A 24,075-nucleotide genomic window follows, 5' to 3' on the forward strand; every position below is an offset into this window, starting at 1 on the left:
CTATACCAGTGAGCTATAACCTACATAATTTTAAAATTCTAAGGTAAAAATGAAGAATTAACTTACCTTTACTTTCTCTTTAGAAGAAGAATCATTCTGTTCTACTCCAGTAAATTTAGGAAACATTTCTGCAAACGTATATAAATATTTTAATATTTGCCAACTTAAAAAATTACCATCATCTAAATGACAGATTTTTTCACATTAGAATGAAAGTGATGATTTTAAGAAAATGGTCAACTTCTTAACTCAAGAAATTCTTTTATTTACAAATTTTTTTGCCCTCTTGGAATCAGTCAAAATTTCTAAAGGGATACTTGCTTTGAAAAGGGATATTTTCTTTTCCACATAATGGAATAAATATCCCCTCACAAATTTCAATTTAGATTATTAGGCAAAAAGAACAATGTGTTACTTCAGAGTAAAGAGCTTGAATAAGCGACAGTTTAAAAAGAAACAAGTTACAACAGAGATATGGGTTTAAACAAGCAGTACCAATTATACTAAAATCATCTTTAACCAAGTAGCCATTAAGAGGCTTAATTAAAATAATTGAGAATTTACAAGAGAAGGGTATGTCATTACCTGAGAGGATACAGTCTTTTATTAAAAGTGAAGCTATTTGATTATACATGATAAAGTCTGCTCTGCTTGCTAAGCATTATAATAAAGATCCCATCTAATTAATACCCTGTTTACTTCCGAGCTATCTGGCAGCCTCAACTACAGAGAAACAAATGGGTTTTATAGTACCTCCTTTATCTTTAGAAATGCCTTTACAGCTGACGCTGGCAGCTGTAGATATAAAAAGAGAGTAGATATAAAAAGAGATCTCTCTGACATGGTGCTCATAGGTTCCTCTTTCTTGATCCTACAATTGATTCTGGTGCTATCCTCCCCAGTAAGAAGCCTAAGTCAGTGTGGTAAAGCACCAAACTGGTAGTTAATGCCTTGATTCACCTCTCCAGCCAGCTTTCATGAGCCTCCTGAGCATTATTTGCCTCAGGCTTCAGGGCACCAAGGCTGGTCAACACCAGGTCTTATTCAAACTTAAAACATTCTAATTTTAATAATTACCTTCTGCCTCCTGAAATGCCATCAGTTTCCGCTGGATGTGTTACTGTTCTTTCCTAAAATGTTTGATGCTGGACACTGTTAAAATTGCTAAGTGCTACTCAATGACGTGCTTTAATTTAAAGAATTCAAGTATTTAAAATGACATGGACCATCTTAATGTCACTCCACTAAGTATTATTTTAAGTGTTGGGGGTTAGGTGGAAAGGGGAAGGGAAGAAGACAGACTGCAAAGATTGAGGGTATAGATCCAGGTAGCTTTCACATTTAGGGGAAAAATTATGATTTCAGCTTTGATCAACAACAAAAAAAACAGACTTCATTAATACGATCATATAATATATGTACATCTATACATCTGTCTTTTTTTTTTAACATCTTTATTGGAGTATAATTGCTTTACAATGGTGTGTTAGTTTCTGCTTTACAACAAAATGAATCAGTTATATATATACATATGTTCCCATATCTCTTCCCTCTTGCGTCTCCCTCCCTCCCACCCTCCCTATCCCACCCCTCCAGGCGGTCACAAAGCACCGAGCTGATCTCCCTGTGCTATGCAGCTGCTTCCCACTAGCTACCTACCTTACGTTTGGTAGTGTATATATGTCCATGCCTCTCTCTCGCCTTGTCACAGCTTACCCTTCCCCCTCCCCATATCCTCAAGTCCATTCTCTAGTAGGTCTGTGTCTTTATTCCTGTCTTACCCCTAGGTTCTTCATGACATTTTTTTTCCCTTAAATTCCATATATATGTGTTAGCATACGGTATTTGTCTCTCTCCTTCTGACTTACTTCACTCTGTATGACAGACTCTAGGTCTATCCACCTCATTACAAATAGCTCAATTTCGTTTCTTTTTATGGCTCAGTAATATTCCATTGTATATATGTGCCACATCTTCTTTATCCATTCATCTGATGATGGACACTTAGGTTGTTTCCATCTCCGGGCTATTGTAAATAGAGCTGCAATGAACATTTTGGTACATGACTCTTTTTGAATGATGGTTTTCTCAGGGTATATGCCCAGTAGTGGGATTGCTGGGTCATATGGTAGTTCTATTTGTAGTATTTTAAGGAACCTCCATACTGTTCTCCACAGTGGCTGTATCAATTTACATTCCCACCAACAGTGCAAGAGGGTTCCCTTTTCTCCACACCCTCTCCAGCATTTATTGTTTCTAGATTTTTTGATGATGGCCATTCTAACCGGTGTGAGATGATATCTCATTGTAGTTTTGATTTGCATTTCTCTAATGATTAGTGATATACATCTGTCTTAATTATCCAAATATGCACCTAAACAAATTATTCAATGATATAAACTCTTAACTACAGTAAAAATACAACATACCACATTAGTGTTCTGACGAAAAATTCAAGGGCATTATCTTAGTTCTCTGACATAAAACTAAAGCTCAGGACTATTATACAAACTAGCACCTCAAAATCTAAAAAGCACTAGCAAAAGGCATCAAAGATTTTTAATTAAAAAAAAAATCAAAAACACCAAATACAGTGTGCCTCAAAAAAGTCTTACAGACTATAGATAGATGAATAATGATAGCCTAAAACTCAGTATTTTGCTTCTCATTCTACTCTTATGTAGCTGACTTTCCAGGAACATAGTAAAATAAAACTGCATATTTCTGTTTATTTATGAGTTCCTGGCCTTTGGAATTAAAAGGCAAACATACACATTTTCACTATCAAGCTTAAGACCACATTTCAATAAATGAAGAAGCCCTACCAGGTCTTACAAACATTAATAAAACTGAGCACTATAGTGACAACATACACGCTTGTCAACTAACTTCACCAGGGATCTGTGATAATATGTATACCTACCTTGTGAGGATCCAATTGGATAAAATATGTTAACTACTAAACAAATGAATATTTTGCACATTATATAATGTGTTTTATTTTCACAGCTCCCCAAAAACCTCAATATAAAACTTTCATTGGAAAACTTTCATTTCAAACTAAGCAAAAATTTTAATCACAGAATCAAGAAAAAGAGAGAGATCTGGCATCAAATATTTGATTGAAAGGTTTGCTAATAACCATCACCTATCAAAGCACTGAGATCAATGCTCCAGAGACACCAAATATTATCAGCAAGCCAGTACTGACTAAAAAATTTGATAAATTGAATATGAATATAATACCATACATAATGTAAAACCAGAATGTAATGCCATTACAGCAGAAAAAATTACTGAAGATTTTTAAATTAGAAAAACAAATCACACTTCTGTTCTATAGGACAGGGTACAGAAAAGTGATTGGAAGTTATTACCTTATTTTATAGGAAAGAAAGTATGTCCAGAGATGTTGAATGATTTGCCCAAGCTTATCCCCTAATGTTCTATTGATAAAAATCAAGTACTCTGAACGAAAGAAATCTGCTCCCTTTAAAGAATGTTTTGGTATTTTGATTTAAGTGTGTGGTGCTTATGTAATATAGAGGAACAAACCGATTATAAGCTGCCTCTTCCTTTTACCAAAGTCATTTTAACTAGAGTTTAGAAAGTGGAAACAAACAAAAAAACACCTAGACTGATGATTCTCAAACACTGCAGCACATTAGTCACATGGGATACATTGTTTTGTTTTTGTTGGGTTTTTTTGGCGACGCCACATGAGATCATAGTTCCCGGACCAGGGATCGAATGTGGGCCTCCTGCATTGGAAGTGTGGAGTCTTAACCACTGGACTGCCAGATAAGTCCACACATGGGATACTTTGAACATTACATTTACCTGGCCCCACTCTCCATTCAATTCAGATTTGGACACTATTTTTTAAAGTTTTACAGGTGATTCTAATGTACTGCCAAGGTTGAGAAACACTATTCTAGACAGCCTGTTTATTCAGTAAGACCCAGTTTGAACAGAATATTTTTAAATTCACATGACAAAGTTTATCCCTATTTCTAAGACTCGTGGCTCAAGTACAGACCTCAATATATGCAAGTTTTTAATCAAGTCTGAGTCCTTGAATTTATCCTTCTGGGGCTTTAAAAACACTCTAATTGATGAGAAACTAATGAAAGTTTAAAATATTTAAATGATGAGTACTAATCATTTCTCTTAAACTTTCTAGCTTGAATGATGAAAAGTACTCCAAACTGTCATTTCATACTTCCTACATTTACTAAACCATTCTCCCCCTTAAAAGGTAAAATAAAATCTAAACTTGGACAAAGTTTGTCCTTTTTCCCTTGCATGAAAAAAAAATGCATCATTGTCACTTCTACAGAAGATGTGGGTTGTAGTACTAAAGAGAAACGGTTATTTTACTCCTTTTAAGTCACCATAATTAAGAAAGTTAAAAAAAAAAAAGGAACAATTGGTACTTAAAGAATTTCATAAATTTCACTTTCAGAACATTATACTGAAGCCAATAAAAGCAAAAAGTCCAAAATATGAAGTGACAAATTCACTTTGTCTTAACCAGGTAAAGAATTGATGCCATAACCATTCAATTTCTTTGTGTATAACTGTTGTAAGAATTGAAATGATAATCATTCCTGAAAAATATCCTATTCCACACTAATCAAGTATCTGAGCTAACATTTAGACAGTTCCTGAAGTTATTTCCTACAAGGATAGAATCAAAAAAGCACTATTACCTATGAGCTGCTCCATTTGATGGTTTCTCAGTAATAGTATTAAATCTGTTAATAATATTCCTCCCTATTATATCACTCGATAGCCAACCTTGTTGAGCATTAGAAAACTCTCAATTGCTTGTGTGTACATTCTAGCGCAGCCCAGCTAACATAGGATATATGTATCTGGAATTCATTTTATTGTCAAGCCTCATTTATATCTTTGATCTGGCATTTAATGATATTTTGGGTTATGAAAAACAGTTTAGAAAGGTTTTATATTTATACCAATGTTTAATCATTGTTCTTTTTTTTTAGATAGGATTTTATTTTATTTATTTATCTATTTATTTGGCTGCGCCTCACGGCTTGTGGGATTTTAGTTCCCCAACCAGGGGTCGAACCCAGGTCCTTGGCAGTGAAAGCGCAGAGGCCTAACCACTGGACTGCCAGGGAATTCCCAATCATCGTTCTTGATTTCTTGGCACATGATAATTTGCATATGCCAATGTAACTCAAGAAGATAATTTAAACGGCAAAATCGAATCACATTGAAATTTGCAATTAAGTACTGCTTCTAGCCCACAGATTTCTTGCTTATAGTTTTCAAAGATTTGGGATTTCATTACAAGTCTATCCTGGAACTGATTTAGTATCTTGTTTGAAATTATAACTAAAGAAATTTTAAAATGAATCTTTCCTTGGCACTTACTCCCCTGCCATTTAATTAATCCCATTTAATGAAGCAGAATTACTCCATATTTTTCAAACATGCATAAAATAAGGTTTACGATTACATAGAACATAATAATTAATGTGTAAACAGCTCTAACACTCTTTATAACATTTAAGTGTTTTTCACAGATGTCACCCTTAAAACATTTCAGCATACCTAAACAGAATAATATTGCAGTAAAGAGAGAAACTCATAATACAAGAAAACTACAGAAGAACCTTAAGAGTCAATACTATTAAAGAATTTCGAAAAGTTAATTTAGAGAGCTGTCCTTGATAACAGAAATTATAAAAGATTGTGACAAAAAAAAAATAAATAAATAAAAGATTGTGACTTCGTTAAGAAAACTGCATACAGTCTCAAGTTTCTAAAAAATCCAGGAAGACAGGTATTAAAAAATAGATTAAGAAAAATTACTAAAGATCAATATCCTTCTATCAGAAAAGAATTTCTCACAGAAGCTTTCAGAAAAGATTCCACTATTAAAATTTTGGGGAAATGAAATTATATGCATATGTCCTATTTTAAATAATCAAAACTCTTATTTAATCAGAATTCTGATAACCAAGATATTCCTATTTTAAGTTTCAGCTCTTGACAAATTGTAATAAATTTTTTTTTTCTTTTTTTTTTGCGGTACGCGGGCCTCTCACTGTTGTGGCCTCTCCCGTTGCGGAGCAACAGGCTCCGGATGCGCAGGCTCAGTGGCCATGGCTCATGGGCCCAGCCGCTCCGCGGCATGTGGGATCTTCCCGGACTGGGGCACAAACCCGCGTCCCCTGCATCGGCAGGCGGACTCCCAACCACTGCGCCACCAGGGAAGCCCGTAATAAATTTTAAAGTTACAAAATCTTATTTACATTTTCAGTTAATTTTTACTTATGTAACAAAGTTTTTGCTAATATATCTAATTTTCACAAATTATATTTTCTCCACAGCCCCATTTCCCCTCACCCTGAAACTTAGACTTGGGATTTGTCATCTGCTTCTTGATAATGTCATGTGCATTATTAAGAATGGTAGATGCTTTGCTTATTCTTACAATAGGTATAGCTATTGATATAGTCTGAATTAATTATTTTTCACAATTTGCAGTCCTTTTACTTATAGTTTTTGTTGTTCTCAGGAAAGTTAAAAAAATGCTGTTAGCTTACACACTAGAAATCAAGAGCCTTACAGTATGTTAATGGGTACAACTGAAGTTAACAGGAGAAAAGGTCCCATTGCTTCATTTACTAATTTATTTTATTAAGCAAAGAGATAACTGTTCTTTCCCCGTTAAGGTAAGCATTGCATTTGCAACTTATAACCTACATATACAGTGTTTTTCCAATGAAGTATGTAGTTGGTTCATAAAACAATGAAAATTTCAAAGATAAATGATAACTCATACTATCCTATCCTATTAGTAGACAAACTGACCTTAGTGTCACAAACCTATACATTATCCATAAAGTAGATTGAAATATAAAAATTTGCTACCTTGATTTTAACAGTGTTTTTAAAAACATCCCCAGTTACTTGGAAAAGATGACATCAAACAAGAATAAAATAAAATAAAATAGTCATAAAATAAAAATTAAATAGTGTTTTAAAATCAGAATTCTGAGGCTGAGTTATTCTGCTAGAAAGTTAGGAAAACATAATATATATTATACTATTTTAAGAACACAATAGATGAAAAACATTCTTTCCTTCAAGCAACATATTGGAAGATTCTATCAGAAACCGATAATTCAAATTAAAATTAAGGTACTTCACTGAAGCACTCTGAAGTACTTTTCTGCTAATACTCAAGGTATTTATTGATCAGTAGTCAATATATAATTAGATAATTTAATAAGAGTTTTATTCTACAAATAAAAGACAAAGTGCTCTAACTTATTAGGCCATAAATTCTTTATTAGATGAAATTACAAATGCTAGTCACAATTTAAAATACTAAATGCAAGTTAAGAGTTTGTTCAGTACTTTTTTATGCTTAAAAAGTCAACTATAAGAAAATAATGTATAATCTGAGTCCTAAATTAATTGAAAAATTTTCTAGTGTGACAAATTTCAACAAAAGTAAAAATTCTGTTTATTCTAACAAAAATGTTTACCACTATATACTTCAGAAATGTAAAAACAAAATGCAGACATCAGCACCACAAATTAAAGAGAACCAAAAGTGAAACAATGTACTGTAACGGAGCAGACCCTTACTACCGGACTGAAATAGGAGGGATATTCTTACAAACGGTAAGAATTCCTAATGTGACAATATTCTCTGTGGGATGTTTTAAAGAGAGCTGAATTTCATGACAAACAAGAAATGTCTCATTTAAAATAAAGCAAAATTTTAGGCCCGGAAGTGCCCTGTATTTGAATGTGCCTTTTGGTGAACAATGATGGAATGCCTCTGCCAAGTCTGAAACCTGGGGCAGGGATTAGCTGTCAACTACACAACCATCAGTGAAAGAGTACAAAGGAAACACGAATGCCTTAAGCTTGATATAGTTGATGATAAACTATATAAGGTAACATGGTACTTTAGCATAACTGAGAATCTGAATTTAAAGTACATTTTTCTATAAATGGACAATAATCGACAGTGAAGAAAACACTGAAGTGAAAAAAATCTGCTTTACACGTTTTCTGGGATGACTGGTTTCTTAATTCAAAATGATTATTCAATTCAGAATATATTGTCACAACAGCAAACTTTGCAACATTAGAGTGATTTGATATATCAGAGAATAAAGTGAAAGATGTCCTCAAATAATCTTTTATTAAAAAGTGAAAATCAGCATTTTATTCTGTGCTGTTTTTTGGTATTAGGACCTGATATTATATATCAGACTATCCCACCTTTAGTAAATTATTTTCAACATTACAAGCCTGTAAGTCACATACGTATAATATGAAGTTTCACTTTACACAGTATCTCTTTTAAGGAAAATAGTTCAGATTGTCAACATGCAGTTAAATAATAAGTGTGGCATCCAAACCATAGATTCTGGGTAAGTAATGAACATTTCTTCAAACGATAAGTCTCAATATTACAAGAAAAATATTTCCCCACAAGCAGAGGTATACTTAAGGGGACAGCTAACCTGATTCGGAATCACTGCTGTCTGAAGAACTTGAATCCCTGCTACTACTTTCAGACTCTGATGAGCTACTGCTGCTGCTACTGCTGCTGCTTTCACTCAGTCGGGAACCACTTCCAATGGCCTTGGATGATTGCGTTTTCTCAGCTACAGAATACAAAAAGACATTAAAAATGGCAGACATTAGGCTCTTCCCTGCTGGTGCAGTGGTTAGGAATCCACCTGCCAGTGCAGGGGACACGGGTTTGAGCCCTGGTCCGGGAGGATCCCACATGCTGTGAAGCACCTAAGCCCATGTGCCACAATTACTGAGCCTGTGCTCTAGAGCCGGTGAGTCACAACTACTGATGCCCGCGAGCCACAACTACTGAGCCCGTGTGCCACAACTTCTGAAGCCCACATGCCTAGAGCCCATGCTCCGCAACAAGAGAAGCCACTGCAATGAGAAGCGAATGCACCACAACGAAAAGTAGCCCCCACTCGCCGCAACTAGAGAAAGCCTGTGTGCAGCAACAAAGACCCAATGCAGCCAAAAATAAATAAATAAATAAATGTATTTTTTTAAAATGCCAGACATTAAATAGTTACAGGAACATTTTAAAAACCGGTACCTACGTTTTGTTTGATGTTTTCTAGAATTTAACTGATTACTGACATCCTGTAACTGCTTTTCCAATTCTTGTTTTTTCTGTGAATGAAGTTCTTCTTTGGACTTCATTATTCTCTTACCTGTGTGATTTAGGAGGAAGAAAAAAGAGTGAGTACGACCAAAAACTAACACAAATACCAGACTGACTTCTACTAATATAAAGAAATACATACCATGAGGTTTTACTGGTCTTTTTCTCAGACATGCAGCAACATATTTTTCCAGTTCTCTCAGTGTTGATGCTGTCAGTGTTTCAAAGTCTATATCTATCTCATTAGGGCTGGAATTTCTCAGTGAAGGCTCTCTGCACAGTATTATATGAACGACATGCCCAAGTTTATCTCCAGGGAGTTTGTTTATATCCAAGCTTAACTGTCTTTTCTCATCATAGTTCATAGGTTTAGCATTATCTTTATCTTCAGATTTCGCAGCGAAGACCTGTTGTTTCCCCTTCTTTGGCTGACTGTAACAAAAGTTAAATTTAATCAAATGTATTTTAGATAATGTTATTTTAATAAGGCATCATTAAAGATACTTACTTGCACTTGGACTTTTCCTTTAATTTTATTTGCTTAAACTTTTTCCTTGGATTTTCACCTCTATTATCAATCTTTTCTTTTTTCTTTTCCCTTTTAGACTTCTCATTCTTTCTCTTTCGCTTATTGAAAGGTACTTGGGACAGAACCGGTAGCTGTTGATGAACAGCTTTAAGCTGATAAAGGAAAAATTCTTTAAACATTCATGGCTCTAAATAATTAAAGACAGTAGAAAAAAATGAAGGCACTCAAAAGTCAACATTATCCTTTGTGAAATTCATTTCCTTCAGGTTGATATTTCATTTCACAAATTCATTATTTTGAAAGGCGTATGTTAAATTTCAAAGACTACCATGTACTCAACCCATAAACTTAAATATTCATCTAAAAACAGAACAAGAATCATTAATTTTTCCAGGCAGTCTTAAGTCTTAAATCATTGATTTTTCAGGATTGAGCTCAAAGCAGGTTAACATTTTATCACAAAAGGTAACAAATGTTAAATAAAGATCTCATCCATAAACTATCCAGGTTATGTCATATAAATTGTTTCAATGAGAATTGTGATTAGGCATTTATTGTGATTAGGAATTGTGATTAGGAATATAAATAACAGAATTTTAAGATGTATATATTTTTGAGTGGGAAAAGACTATTAAACATTAAAAATGTGCCAAGAAGTAAATAAAGTCACAGTTAATACGTGATCTAAATATAACAGCTTTTAATCTACAAATAGGATTTTATAATAGATCAGCAGCAGCAGCAGCTCATAGAAAGAATATAAAAACTTTGTATCAATATAAACAACTACCTGCTCCTGAAGCTTTTCAAGACTCTGAGCTTGTTCATCTTCAGAATCACTAGAAGAGTCATCTGCAGAGGAAGCTTCACTACTCCTTTCTCTACCAAGGGTTTCTGTGGTATCTGTTTTGATGTAACATACAGGCATACTCTCAACACGTTCATCTGGGATCTTTGCAAAATGCATTTCGAAAACATCCTATAATGGAAAATCAGACTGTTAAGGTCTTCTGCGTTTCTGATTTAATGCAGCAATAACACCTTTTAAGAAAAGGTACATTACAGTGTCATTTTTTTTTTTCTGTCTGTACCTCACAGCTTGCCAGATCCCAGTTACCTGACCAGGACTGAACTCGGCCCCTCGGCAGTGAAAGCACAGAGTCCTAACCACTGGACAGCCAGGGAATTCCCTCAGTGTCTTTTTTTTTTTTTTTTTTTTTTGCGGTACGCAGACCTCTCACTGTTGTGGCCTCTCCCATTGTGGAGCTCAGGCTCCAGACGCACAGGCTCAGTGGCCATGGCTCACGGGCCCAGCCGCTCTGTGGCATGTGGGATCTTCCTGGACCGGGGCACGAACCCGTGTCCCCTGCATCGGCAGGCGGACTCTCAACCACTGCGCCACCAGGGAAGCCCCTCAGTGTCATATTTTGATGAGAATTCTATTTTTCCTTGTGGTACTCATTTCACAATATATACATATATCATAATGTATACCTTAAACTAATACAATGTCAATTATATCCCTATAAAACTGGAGGACAAAAAGATTTACCAGAAATATAATAAGACTCATGCTTCCCTGCCTACCAACCTTAGCAACTTTTCTCCATTTTTCCAGGTAAGACAGACCTCTCAGATTATATAGGGGAAGTCCTTTTAAGATCTGCCCTGTGGCTGGTGCATCATTCTACTACCTGCCAATGGCTTAGCCTCAGTGGGACACTGACTGCAGTCAACCCTCTCTCAGATACCTACTGTCCTCTCTTCACTACTACTTCCCCAGTACCTTCTATATGTAGGGCAGCTTCATTAACAGATTTACTACAAATGGATGCTATGCCTCAGAAAACAAACAACCCCCACAATTTTAAGAGTCTAAATTATGCTTTACTACTTGGTGGGGGTTGGGGGGTATATTCTTTATCTCTTGAGTTATGGTTCTAAAATTTTTAAACTATGTTCAGAGGAAACTCACTTTCAGTGCACAAGTAAAAACTCACCTGAAGCATTCTTGCCATTGTAACTACTTCATGATCTGGAGGACTGTATTGGTAGCAATTCATGAACATTAATCTAACATCTGCAGCAAATTCATACGCATGTTTATATTCTTGGTTATCCATTTTTGCCTAAATTAAGGAAAAATTACAGGATTCATCAACAATATAGTTCAATAATTGTTTGAGCACCTATGTTAAGTGTTTATATTATGAAATAATTCAAACATACAGAGGAATAATAGATAATACCAAAACTAGATACCCACCATCCAGATTTGACAAACATTAAAGTTCTGCTACGCTTGTTTTGTATTTTTAGACTTTGAAAAAATCCAGTAAATTTTGACAAGTAGAGACAAAGGAGGGTGTTTCAAGTAAAGAAGAGAACAGGAACAAAACCACAAAAGCAGGAAAAAAACAGTGTTTCCAGATAATCTTGGATAGACCAGTTTGATTGTGGGAAAACAATGAATAAATAAACTCCTTAAATGAGCCTTGAACATCTAAATGAAAGGTTTATACTGTATTAAAATTCTCCTGGGAATGAAAAGACATTAAAAATTGAACAGAAGAGAAATATCAGGATGGGTTACATTTTTAGGTAGCTGCATATAAAGTGGATAGAAGTGAGGATACAGAGTAGCCAGTTAGGCAGCCACTATAAAAAGAAAAATGAGCAGTCAAGAAAATCCTATAGACTGCTGGGCAAAACAAGAGTATATTAACAGACAATCCATGAATAAATACAAAGGGCCAATAAACAAATACAGCATGCCAGACATCATTTGTAATTAAAGAAACACAAAACTAAAACAAGAAACATAATTTTCTACCACTCAGATCACTGGCAACTGGGAATGATTTCGGAGAACTAAATTAAATAAAGTCACTATCTTCTTATCCCTGGAATTCTATGATAGCCTCCTGAATAACCCAGTCTCCACATTGCTGCTACAGAAGTTACTGTAGGAATCAAATATGAGGCCATAATCCTCATGTCTAATGCCAGGTCTAGGCCTCTACAATGAGGGTCTTTCATGTTCAAGCCCCCGTTTCCATCCAGTCTCATTTTCCCCTACTCACTGCTTCATATTGTGTCTCATGTTGGCTTAAATATTGTATTCTGGATGCTTTTATGATCTGAGGGCCTTCCAAGTTGCTCCCCCTGCCTGGAATGTCCTATAACTCAGGGGTCCCCAACCCCCAGTCCTGCTAGGAATAGGGCCACACAGCAGGAGGTGAATGGCGGGTGAGCAAGCGAAGCTTCATCTGCTCCTCCTCGTCGCTTGCATTATCACCTGAACCATCCCCCCACCGACCCGTCCATGGAAAAATTGTCTTCCACGAAACCGGTCCCTGGTGCCAAAAAGGTTGGGGACCGATGCTATAACTTACTAAGTCTTACTTATCCTTTAAGACTCAGCTCAGGTTTACCTATTTCAGGTATTGTTTCATGACCTCTCATGTAAGTATTAGGGGAAAGTAGAAAAGCATATTTTGAAGAGATAATGCTTAAAATTTTTTTAGAACTTAAAACATGAACTTCAGATTGAAAGCGATAATTTCCAATCAAGATGAATAAAATTAAATGCACAACCAGCGAGAGGAAAGACAGACTGCCTACAAAGGGATGACAAGTAGACTGACAGGAGACTTCCTAGCAGCAACAATAAATGCCAAAGGATATTGTCCTAGTGCTGAGGGAAAATAACTGGTCGTTCTAGAATTCTATAGTCAGTTAAAGAACCATTCAAGAATAAAGACAAAATACAGATACTTTCAGAGATAAGGCTATTAAGAGTTTACTACCTATAAATGCTCATGGAAGAACCACTGAAGTTGGCACTTCAGCAAAAAGAAACACTAAGAGGGGAAAGAGTAAGAAGCAAGAAATGAGGGTAAGCACTAAAATTAGTAACATGTTAATAAACAATGTTGATGATGAAATAATAAAACAAAACTGTGTTTAAAAGAACCAAACTTCTAGACAATAATAAAGAACAGGGAGTACAATGAGTAGTCATTCAGGAGGAACACTGAGATAATGCATCATTTTGAAAATGCTACAGTTCTACTCTTTTAGTAGTTTCCCTTAAAATGAATACACATAATTAAATTTTTCCAATAATTTAAAGCTTCCAAATCAGCAATAAAGAAAACTTACCAATCTGGCAGAAGACCAAAAAATGCAGAGAGGATTAGAAACCACATAAATGCCTTGCCAAAAAAACCTTTTTTGTGTTATAATTATGCAAATTAAAAATACTTTTAATATATAACAAGAAAATATCTACAAAGTAAAAATTCAGGGTAGAGTTGTATTACATACTGTAACTCAAACATTGTGGTAAATAACCATGAATGTATCTGAACTGAAGAAAATAAAAACATAACACTTTAAAATGTTCCCATGGGGCTTCCCTGGTGGCGCAGTGGTTGGGAGTCCGCCTGCCGATGCAGGGGACGCGGGTTCGTGCCCCGGTCCGGGAAGATCCCACATGCCGTGGAGTGGCTGGGCCCGTGAGCCATGGCCGCTGAGCCTGCGCGTCCGGAGCCTGTGCTCTGCAGCGGGAGAGGCCACAGCAGTGAGAGGCCCGCGTACCGCAAAAAAAAAAAAAATGTTCCCATGATTTACTTCAGGTGGTATGACTACTAGTGATTTTTTCTTTTATCCTTTTCTGAATTTTAAATTAATGATGACAAGATTACTTTTATAATCAAGAAAAGAAGTTCCTCCTATTAACACAACATTTACCTTGATGGTTCCAAGATCCATTGGATTTTTCACAATATCATTGTAGTTATGCAGTCCCAAAGCATTAATGTCAACAGGATTATAAAAGGGCCATGCATATGACAAGTGTTTCTTTGCAAGCATTTCTTTAAGAATCTCATTACAGTGCCTTAATTGTTCGGTTACTTGAACATTCTTTACAACTTTATATTGTTGCTGAGAATCCGTCAAAACATTCGTCAACACGTTTTCTTTTATACGTGGCATTTTCCCTGATTTTTTTTCTGTAAGTGTTGGGGAAGATTCACCACTTGCTTTAACGACTGAAGCTGTAGGAATTGTATCTGCTTTCCTCTTCATACCCTTTGTAACCTAAAACAAAACAATTTAAAAACAAAAAGAAAACTATGTATAAGGTGACATTCAGAGCAACAGTTTTCACACTTTGATCATTACCCTTATCAGTTAAAAAAAGGAAATGATATTTAGCACCAAGTCTTCCGTGTATTAGTAAAGGTTAATTTTTCTTTCATAGGTAAAATAAATAGTTCAGATATTTCCTTCCCACATCCCAAAGAACTGTCTGGTACAAACCTTTGAGACCAATGAAAGATGGGGGGAAAAAGTCATGGTTATATCAAAAAGTTTCTGAATACCTGAAACCAGCTAGGGTATACAATTTTAAAAAAGAAAATTATCAACCCACCAAGTTGTGAGCCAATAAAAGTTATATCACCCAAAAAAGAAAAAAAAAAGTAGTTAGACAACTGATATTAATACTACAAAGATACTAAATCAGTTCAAATTCTACCTAAGGAATCTCTAAAATTTGATTTGCCTCCCAGGTCTCTGCTGTATGCTGAAGATCAATTTTCTTATCAACTTATAAAAAGGTATAAACTAACACACCATTGTAAAGCAATTATACTCCAATAAAGATGTTTAAAAAAAAAGGTACAGACATCACATCAAACTTACACTGAAACATTTTAATGCTACAGTAAACTTACTTGGGTGCCTGTTTGTGAGGCAGAGTTCAGTGGAGCACTTTGTGCCATGTTTGAAGGAGAAATAGATGTTTCGGGAAATACAGAGGGAATTGCTTGCTGCTTAATTATTTTTTCCAGTGCTTTGAGGGATTGTTTTTCTTTAACAGAAACTGCTGCATTCTGTTGAGTATCTAGTAAAGTGTGAACCAGAGTCAGTATCTGAGTAAAACATAAAACTATTTTTCTTTTAGCATTCTATTTTAATACATTTAGTTCAGCTTTTAAAAATACAAACACAGTTTACACTCCCATTCCCCTTTGAAACCCTCCCACACATACTTGCTGACAGTTAGACTGATTTAGATATAATACTGGAGACTTCAAAACCTGTTATATTAATGGTAGGTTTATCAATTTTATTCAAAAAGGTGCCTGGCTTAAACTCAGACTAACAGAGCTCTGTGATTTTAGCTTCAGGTTGCTGTAAACCCGAGCAAAAATTTCAGACGCCCTGGTGATAACTATGTGGTACTACGTGAGGTCTTCAGAATGCTCTGCATAAATATCCTAGGACATTTGTTTCAGATAGTCCATCACTGGCTAACACAGAACAACAGATGTGAACATAATTCTCTTATCAAAGGAACATTTGTGCATGTTCTTTTGCCCTATACGTTCCCAGACAGTGCTAGGACTGGAGACATTTGGATCACATCACCTTGAAATCTATTACAGTCAGCACTCAGTATCCATAGGTTCCACATCTGCGGATTCAACCAACCTTGGATACAACACTCAGAGGCAACCCACGGATACGGGGGACCACTGTACTATGCCATTTTATATAAAGAACTTGAGCATCCGAAGATTTTGGTATCCACGGATGGGTCCTGGAGCCAGTCCCTGTGGATTCTGAGGGATGACTATTTCAAAAGCCCATCCTTCCATCTAGGCAACTCTATTCTTCTAATTGCCCAGGCCAAAAACTTTGGAGTCATCTGTGACTCCACTCTCTCTCAAACCCAATTTCCAATCCATTAGCAAACTTTTTTGCTCTATCTTCTTATCCAGAATCCAACTATTATTATAGGTGGTAATAACCCTGAATTATTGCAGTAGCATCCTACAAGGCCTTCTTTCCTTCTGCTTTTTTTTTTTTTTTTTTTTTTTGCAGTACACAGGCCTCTCACTGTTGTGGTCTCTCCCGTTGCGGAGCACAGGCTCCGGATGCGCAGGCTCAGCGGCCATGGCTCACGGGCCCAGCCACTCCACGGCATGTGGGATCTTCCCGGACCGGGGCACGAACCCGTGTCCCCTGCATCGGCAGGCAGACTCTCAATCACTGCGCCACCAGGGAAGCCCCCCCCTTCTGCTTTTTACATCCTATAGTCTGTTCTCAAAACAGCAAGCAAAGGGATCTTTTAAAATTCAAATGAGATCATGACACTCCTGCTCAATGTCCAGTGGTTTCTAATCTTCTCTCCAAGTAAAAGCCAAAGTCCTCACAATGGCTTGTAAGGAAACATGTGACCTCTCTACTTTTTCCCCCTACCTCTGCGCTCCTTCCAACCTCACTTTCTATCACCCTTCCCCTCACTTATTTCACTCCAGACTACTGGCCTGCTGTCCTCAAGTTTGGTAACCATAAGCAGACTATTTGCTCTGCCCGGCAGGAGACAGCCTCATGGCTCACTTCAACACTCCCTTCAGGCTTTACTCAAATGTCACCTTCTCAAGCCACCCTATATAAAGCAACCCTCTCTATTCCACTACTCTTTAGTTCTCTTATTTTTTCCATGTCATTATCATATTTGACATACAACATATAGTATCCCTGACTCTCCAAATTCTATAAATCTGGGAGTTAATAGAACACAGATGGATTTTATGAAAATATCTAATATCAAGCCCTGAAAAATACCTCAATATTTAGAGATTGAGTAGAAGAGGATGATAAGGCCAAGAAGACTACAGAATGGGAAGTAAACCCTCACAACTAGTGTGCACCAAGAAATAAAGGCATTTCAAGAGACAGCAGCCTTCTAAAGCAACTGATAGGGATCAAGTAAAATGAGAACAGAAAAATATTACTTAAATTTAGCAACATAAAGACTACTGACAAGAACCTTTCTAGTGATGTAGTAAGGCTAGAACCTATACTGAAGTGAGTTCATGAGTACGTAAGAGGAAAGCAAAAAACAGGACAGTGGCTGGAAGGATATAGGGAAAAGATGAGTTTTAAAGATGAGATACTAGAGCATGTTTATAGTATAATAAAACTAACCTGATAGAGAATGAAAGATTAATGACGCATGAAACAAAGGGGATAACCAAAGGAATAAAATCCTTAAGAAGGTAAGGAGGGAAGCAAGATCCAGGTCATAAATGAAGGCAATGGCCCAAAGTGATGGAAGGGAAAAGGCCTTTGCCCTAGCTGAGCCCTCTGCCTGGAATGTTCTTTGTTCAAATCTTAACTTCTCAATGAGGCCTACTTTGAACCTATCATGTATGTCTCTCTTTCACTACTAGAATGTAAACTCCGAGATGGCAAAAGTTTTTGTTTTGTTCATTGATATATCCCAAGAATACAGAACAGTGTTCTGGTACATAAGAGGTACCCAAATATTTGTTCAATCAGTAAATCAACACCAATTCAATGTACTACTTAAAAAATTTTTTTTCTTTGCCATAAAGTATCAACATGTAACCACATTATTTAGACTAGCTACTGTCACATGGCAGTTTCCCTACCACTGTGCATGAAAAATGACATGACTTAGGCAGTAGAAAGCTCCTACTAAAAGTTACTTGGAAACCTAGACCTTCACACCAAAGCCCAATCCTACCTATCTGTCAAGGCCAAACTCAAGTTCTATCACCTCTAAAGCCCTTCGCAGCTTTTCCAGTGCAAGTCAATTTCTCACTCTTGAACCATAGCACACACCACGTGTAATTTCACCTGACACTTATTGTAATGCATTGCCTTATTATTTTAAAAAGTTTTATTTCTAACTTAAATTTAAACTGAGAGTTAGGGTGGTTATACTTTTTTGTAGTCCCAAAGTACGTGCCTTACAGGGACAAACATCCAAGTAGGTACTGACAGAAAAACAAAGTCAAAGAACTTTTGTCTAAGGGAAACCTATGCTTTTAGCAATAACCTGAGCACCTGAAATAAGTAGCTACAACTTAACCATCAAGAAACTGTTAAAGTGTTGTTTTAAAGGAAAACATTCTAAAGGTAAGTAATTTTCACCTTGCTAGAGATAATATTTTAAGTCAGCAATAATTATCACCTTGTTTTAACAATTTAAGTAACATACTGATCTATGTTTTTTGCCTCACAAGGGCTTATTTTAAACCTCTTGTGGAAACCTATGCTTATATGGTCAGACTTACGATCAATCTTCTCCAAAAATAACAAAATAAAAACTTTATTAAACAGTGAGTATCTCACAGGATGGATGGAAAGCAAGCTATAAGTCATGACCCATCCTAAAGATCTATTAACAACCAGCAAAAAAGTACATCATACTATCAATAAAACAACCTCAACCATCACCTGAATTGGTACAAGTCTCATATGTCCCAGCCACTTAACATATACTTTACAAAAATTTACAACCATGAAAGCTAAATATTTTCCAGATATTATAGATGAGGAAACTAACATGGAATGATTAAGTAACTTAACCAAGATTTACAGCTTCAGTGACCCAAAGATAAACCAACATTTGACCTATGACAATCTTGATTAACCTCTACAATAAACCCATCTGAATACTTAAGATTAATTTTATAACTTCATATTTAAATATTAGGATTATTAGCTGTAAAACATCTCCCCCTAAAGTTCTGAGTTAAGATCTAGGAAAAGAGAATCTTCAGACCCACCAGCAACACTTCATTCTTAGCTATGGGATCTTCTGACACAGAGAAATGCTGGCAATTTTGGCCCTCTTAATTAGTATAGCACAGATACATGATCTACTAAAATAGTAATAGTAACTGTGAATTACTTGGTGCCTACTAAGTGAATGGCACTATTCTATAGGAAACTTTGCTCCAAGGCCATAATCTATACAGTCCTCCCAATCTTGTATGATAGGCATCCTTGTGCTCAAGGTTTAGCAGATTGTTTAAAGGGACGTTTTAGATATAAAAGGACTTCTAGATGTCTACCTCCTTTCAGGTATTTATTATTTATTTTTTTATTTTTATTTATTAATTTTTTTGGCCATGCCGCATGGCTTGCAGGATTAGTTCCCCGACCAGAGATCGAACCCGGGCCCTTGGCAGTGAGAGTGCCAAGTCTTAACCACTGGACTGCCAGGGAATTCCCAGGGATTTATTATTTAATTATAGTCATTATACTTATACACACATTCAAATATATATGGAAAAGAGAAAGAAAGAGAACATAAACCTTTTCTTGCTTACCTTTCTTTATTCTTTCCTTACCACCCACAACTTGCTCTTCTTGTGGCATCTGAGATAATTTCTGTCTGAACAGCTTTTCTAGAGCTTGTGCCATAAGAACGATGTCATCTCCAGGCTAGAAAATATATAAAATGTAACATAAGTTTACACAGCATGGTCACTGTATCAAATTTCTATAATTCAGGCTGCCTTAGTGAAGGCAGTGCCATAGTACTCTTAGACAATATTTACTAAACAGTATTTATCACTTCTAAATTAAGTATAGCAGCTCGCATTTAAAATTCTAACATCCTACCCCTATAACTTCTAAAAAGGACTGAGGATGCCATTCTGAGCACTAAGGGTTAAAATCCAACCAATCCTACTAATACAAAAAGGTATTAGAAATTAGAATTTCTACCTTACAAATAGGATAAAGTAAAACTTGTTCATGGCTGTGAAAAGTACCTCATGGTTTGACTTGATGTGATTCAATTTTCAATTAACTAAGCAATAAAGTGACACTGTAGAGCTAAGTTTTTAAATCTTAACTATCTGCTTAGAAGTCTTCATCTTGCTTTACTTGACTACTCAGAAAAAACTAAATTACAAAGCAAGGCCTAAAGCAGACACCTATTTCTCAGTTAGGTAGTTCAGGAAAATTACTGAATTTTGTTTTAAAATATTAAATGTAAGAGGACTCTTTACAATTATTAAATTAAAATGAATTTGCCAATGGTACTTACAGAATACCATTAGCTCTGATTTTTAAAAAAAATCATAGTAGCTAATAGTCTTAAATCTATTATACATAAGGTGGCACTGATGATTACCTTGGAAACTAAACCAACATTTCTATTACATTTCAGTGTCACTAGTGATTTTGAATAAATGGAAAATAAGTTTTAAAAATTTTAGATAGCATAGAACAGCTTGAAAAGGATGCAGTACTTAGGGAAACAGGAATCCTATATGGAGGAAAATTGAATACACAAATCCAATTTTATGGATGAAGACAAAAGTGAAGATTAAGTTCAAAATGTCCACATATATTATCATACAGGCTAACACATTAACACAAATGCAAAACTACTACTGAGATATAACACAGTGTGTCTGATCTTTAAGTTAACTTGTATGAAGTTTAGAAGTATGTAATTTGGCCTTCCCTGATGGTGCAGTGGTTAAGAATCCGCCTGCCAATGCAGGGGACACGGGTTCGAACCCTGGTCTGTGAAGATCTCTCATGCCGCAGAGCAACCTAAGCCCATGCGCCACAACTACTGAGCCTGCGCTCTAGAGCCCGTGCTCCGCAACAAGAGAAGCCACGGCAATGAGAAGCCCGCGTGCCCCGCTCACCGCAACTAGAGAAAGCCCGCGCCCAGCAACAAAGACCCAACTCAGCCAAAAATAAATAAATAAATAAATTTATTGAAAGAAAAAATAAGTATGTCATTTGTTTGGCTTCTTAGATTATAACTAGAGATCCATACCATAAAAATTTAACCAAGATTAGTGTATAATAAGATTTATCATTCATATTTTAACTAAAAAGGCAGAAGTGTAGTAGAGAACATTTTGAGATAACACTTTATTCACAGAAACCAGCAATCATTAGTATTTTATTTTTTAAAACATAATAAGCCATTATAGCTATTCAGACAAAAATATAGCAAAAAATATGGCAAAATGAACAAATACTGATACATGAAAATTAGGAAATAAAGTAAAAAACATTATCTTTAAAAATATGGAATGTACCCCAAATCAAGACTTGAAATTTGAAATCAGCACACTTGTTTATACATATCTCTTTGCTCTGTACGTAAGAGAAAAGAATTAGCAAGTATAGCATAAGGCTTACAGACCTTGTTGTATAAATAACAATTTGAAAACATTGTATTGAAGTCTTCTATACATTCCAAAGCTTTCACATAATATTTATGTTCCAAGCGTTTCCGGATTGTATTTAAATCCATTGGGTTTTTTATTATGGTGTAATAATCCTATGGTGTAAGAAGAAATTCTAAATGTTAGTAGTAAGAATGAATTCACTACAACAATTGGTACACAAATTTAAGAAGCTATACACCTGTAACTAGAGAGAGCAACTGATTAAAAGCGATAATATAGAAACCAAAACCTTTTGCGATGAGAAACAAAGTTGATTACCATGGCATTTTTCTTCAGAGAGAAGAAAAAAAAAGCCAATAAAGAAAGAATAACGAAAGAATATAAGAGTAGAACCATCCTGGAAAATAACAAGGGCATGAAGAAAAAGAAACTAGAATTTATGGAGTCTGACAAATCCAGAGTACAATCCCAGCTCTACAGTTTACAAGTTATATTACAAATTACTTAACCATTCTGTTATCAGATGGCTAAAATTCTTAATATAAGACCTAAAGTTGAATTCTGTATGTGAAACACCTAAGTCTGTCAGGACGTGTCAAGAGTGACTTCTTGGAGAAGGGAACACTTATGACAACCTTACACCAAAAGGTCAAGGGACATATGGTATAAACAAGAAAGCATATGTTGATACTTAAAATTTACCACAACTTGCTAAAATGAGAATTTCAATGCTCAGAAAAATGAGTTTTTTGTTTTAGGAAAAAATACTCGTTGGGATATTCTTTAGTGGTGCTGAATAATTTATTTATTAAGTTAAATATATTTCATAATATTTCTATCAGAGGATATTTACAGGGTTTTACTTGTTTTAAACTAATATAATTATAAGATACACTCACAGGCAACTTTAGTTTGACAGCATCCACAGGCTGCTGAAAAGGCCAGGAAAAACTATGCTTCCACAAAGCCTTCAGGACAACTTTTTGTAGATACTGCAGTTGATTCGTCAATCGCCCATTTTTCTTAGTATTTATATATGCTGGTGGTGGAGGGTTAACAATAGCTGTTTGTCGACTTGGCAGAGACATTCTCAACTGCTTCAAGTCCTTATATTCTAATGTTGTCTATAGGTATATGCCCTAAAAAACAAACAAAAAAAGAAACCAGAAAACAAACAACAAAAAAACTGAGTTATTTTCAAAGCACCTTTAAAATGGTTTTTATAGGAACAGAAAAGTTTTCTTCAAGAGTAGCAGATTTCATATTTTAAAGCATATCATGACTAGGGCAGCAAAAAAAAAAAAAAAAAAGAAGAAGAAGAAGAAAAAAGAAAAGCCAAATGATAAATTTATTTGTAAACAAATACGAACCTTTTTCTATGGAAGTACTAAAAGTTGTTTCATTATGTACGCTTCCATTTTGGATGATTTAAGTTATTCCAATCTTTTACAGTAATTTCTTTCTGTCTTTCTTAGACACAAATTGAGGTCTCAGCAGGAAAAGTCTATAAATTCCTGGTAAAAATGAAATAACAGGGAATGTTAAAGAGATGGTTAAAGAATAACTATCTGAGTACATCGTTATTCTACAATTATTAATCAGTGAAGGGAGAAAGGCAAAGGAATTTTTCTGGCTAATGTAAATAAAGTGATTTATTTTAAAAGTGAATTATTAGGAAGAAAAATGACAAGTGTTAATATGCTACTCTTTAGTGGATATTTCTATACCTAAAATAAAATACTTTAAAGCTTCACGAGTATTTCAGAAAGATGGTATCTAACATTCCTAGACAACATTATTACTTTAAGGATAAAAGAGCAAAGGTACTACCAAGTGTATCAGCGAAGTATGACTATTAAATAAATTGTCCATTTTTCAGTGTTAACATTTAGCCAATTTACCTTTTTTTTTTCATTAAAGCAGTGTTAGTTTTCAGCTCTTGCTGCATATTAATCACTTGTGGATCCTTCATTTAAAATTGTGGCTAACTACATACAGCATAAAATTTACTATCTTAACTATTTTAAGTGTACAGTTCAGCAGTGTTAAGTATATTCATATTTTTGAGCAACTAACCTCCTGAACTTGTTCATCGCACAAAACCAGAACTCTATACTATACCTATTAAACAACTCCTCATTCTCCCGTCTCCCCAGCCTCTGGCAACCACCAATCCATTTTCTGTTTCTATGAATGTGACTACTCCAGGAATCTCACATAAGTAGAATCATACTGTATTTGTCTTTTTGTGACTGGCTTATCTATTTTAGCACAATGTCCTCAAGGTTCATCCATATTGTAGCATATGTAAGAATTTCCTTCATTTTAAGGTTTAATAATATTCCATTATA

The 24,075-nt window shown here is 35.3% G+C and overlaps 1 protein-coding gene across 2 annotated transcripts in view; it reads right to left on the minus strand.

The window, feature by feature from the left end:
- Window positions 1–22,818, minus strand: part of BRDT (bromodomain testis associated) — a 48,526-nt gene extending 25,708 nt beyond the window's left edge. Inside the window, exons 1-12 of one of the 2 annotated variants that reach the window (XM_060142483.1) lie at window positions 22,624–22,818; window positions 21,739–21,876; window positions 19,892–20,006; window positions 15,473–15,642; window positions 14,484–14,834; window positions 11,729–11,857; window positions 10,519–10,707; window positions 9,708–9,880; window positions 9,342–9,631; window positions 9,135–9,248; window positions 8,523–8,666; window positions 67–128 (exon numbers count right to left, since the gene is read on the minus strand). In XM_060142483.1, coding sequence (XP_059998466.1) covers window positions 67–128; window positions 8,523–8,666; window positions 9,135–9,248; window positions 9,342–9,631; window positions 9,708–9,880; window positions 10,519–10,707; window positions 11,729–11,857; window positions 14,484–14,834; window positions 15,473–15,642; window positions 19,892–20,006; window positions 21,739–21,876; window positions 22,624–22,812 — 2,064 coding nt within the window. In that variant the 5' untranslated portion in view covers window positions 22,813–22,818. The remainder of the gene's footprint in view (window positions 1–66; window positions 129–8,522; window positions 8,667–9,134; window positions 9,249–9,341; window positions 9,632–9,707; window positions 9,881–10,518; window positions 10,708–11,728; window positions 11,858–14,483; window positions 14,835–15,472; window positions 15,643–19,891; window positions 20,007–21,738; window positions 21,877–22,623) is intronic. The other variant, XM_060142482.1, reaches the window with a different exon arrangement.
- Between the last annotated feature and the right edge of the window lie 1,257 nt (window positions 22,819–24,075).

This window comes from Lagenorhynchus albirostris, chromosome 2 (assembly GCF_949774975.1).
Source record: "Lagenorhynchus albirostris chromosome 2, mLagAlb1.1, whole genome shotgun sequence".
Lineage (NCBI taxonomy): Eukaryota > Metazoa > Chordata > Mammalia > Artiodactyla > Delphinidae > Lagenorhynchus > Lagenorhynchus albirostris.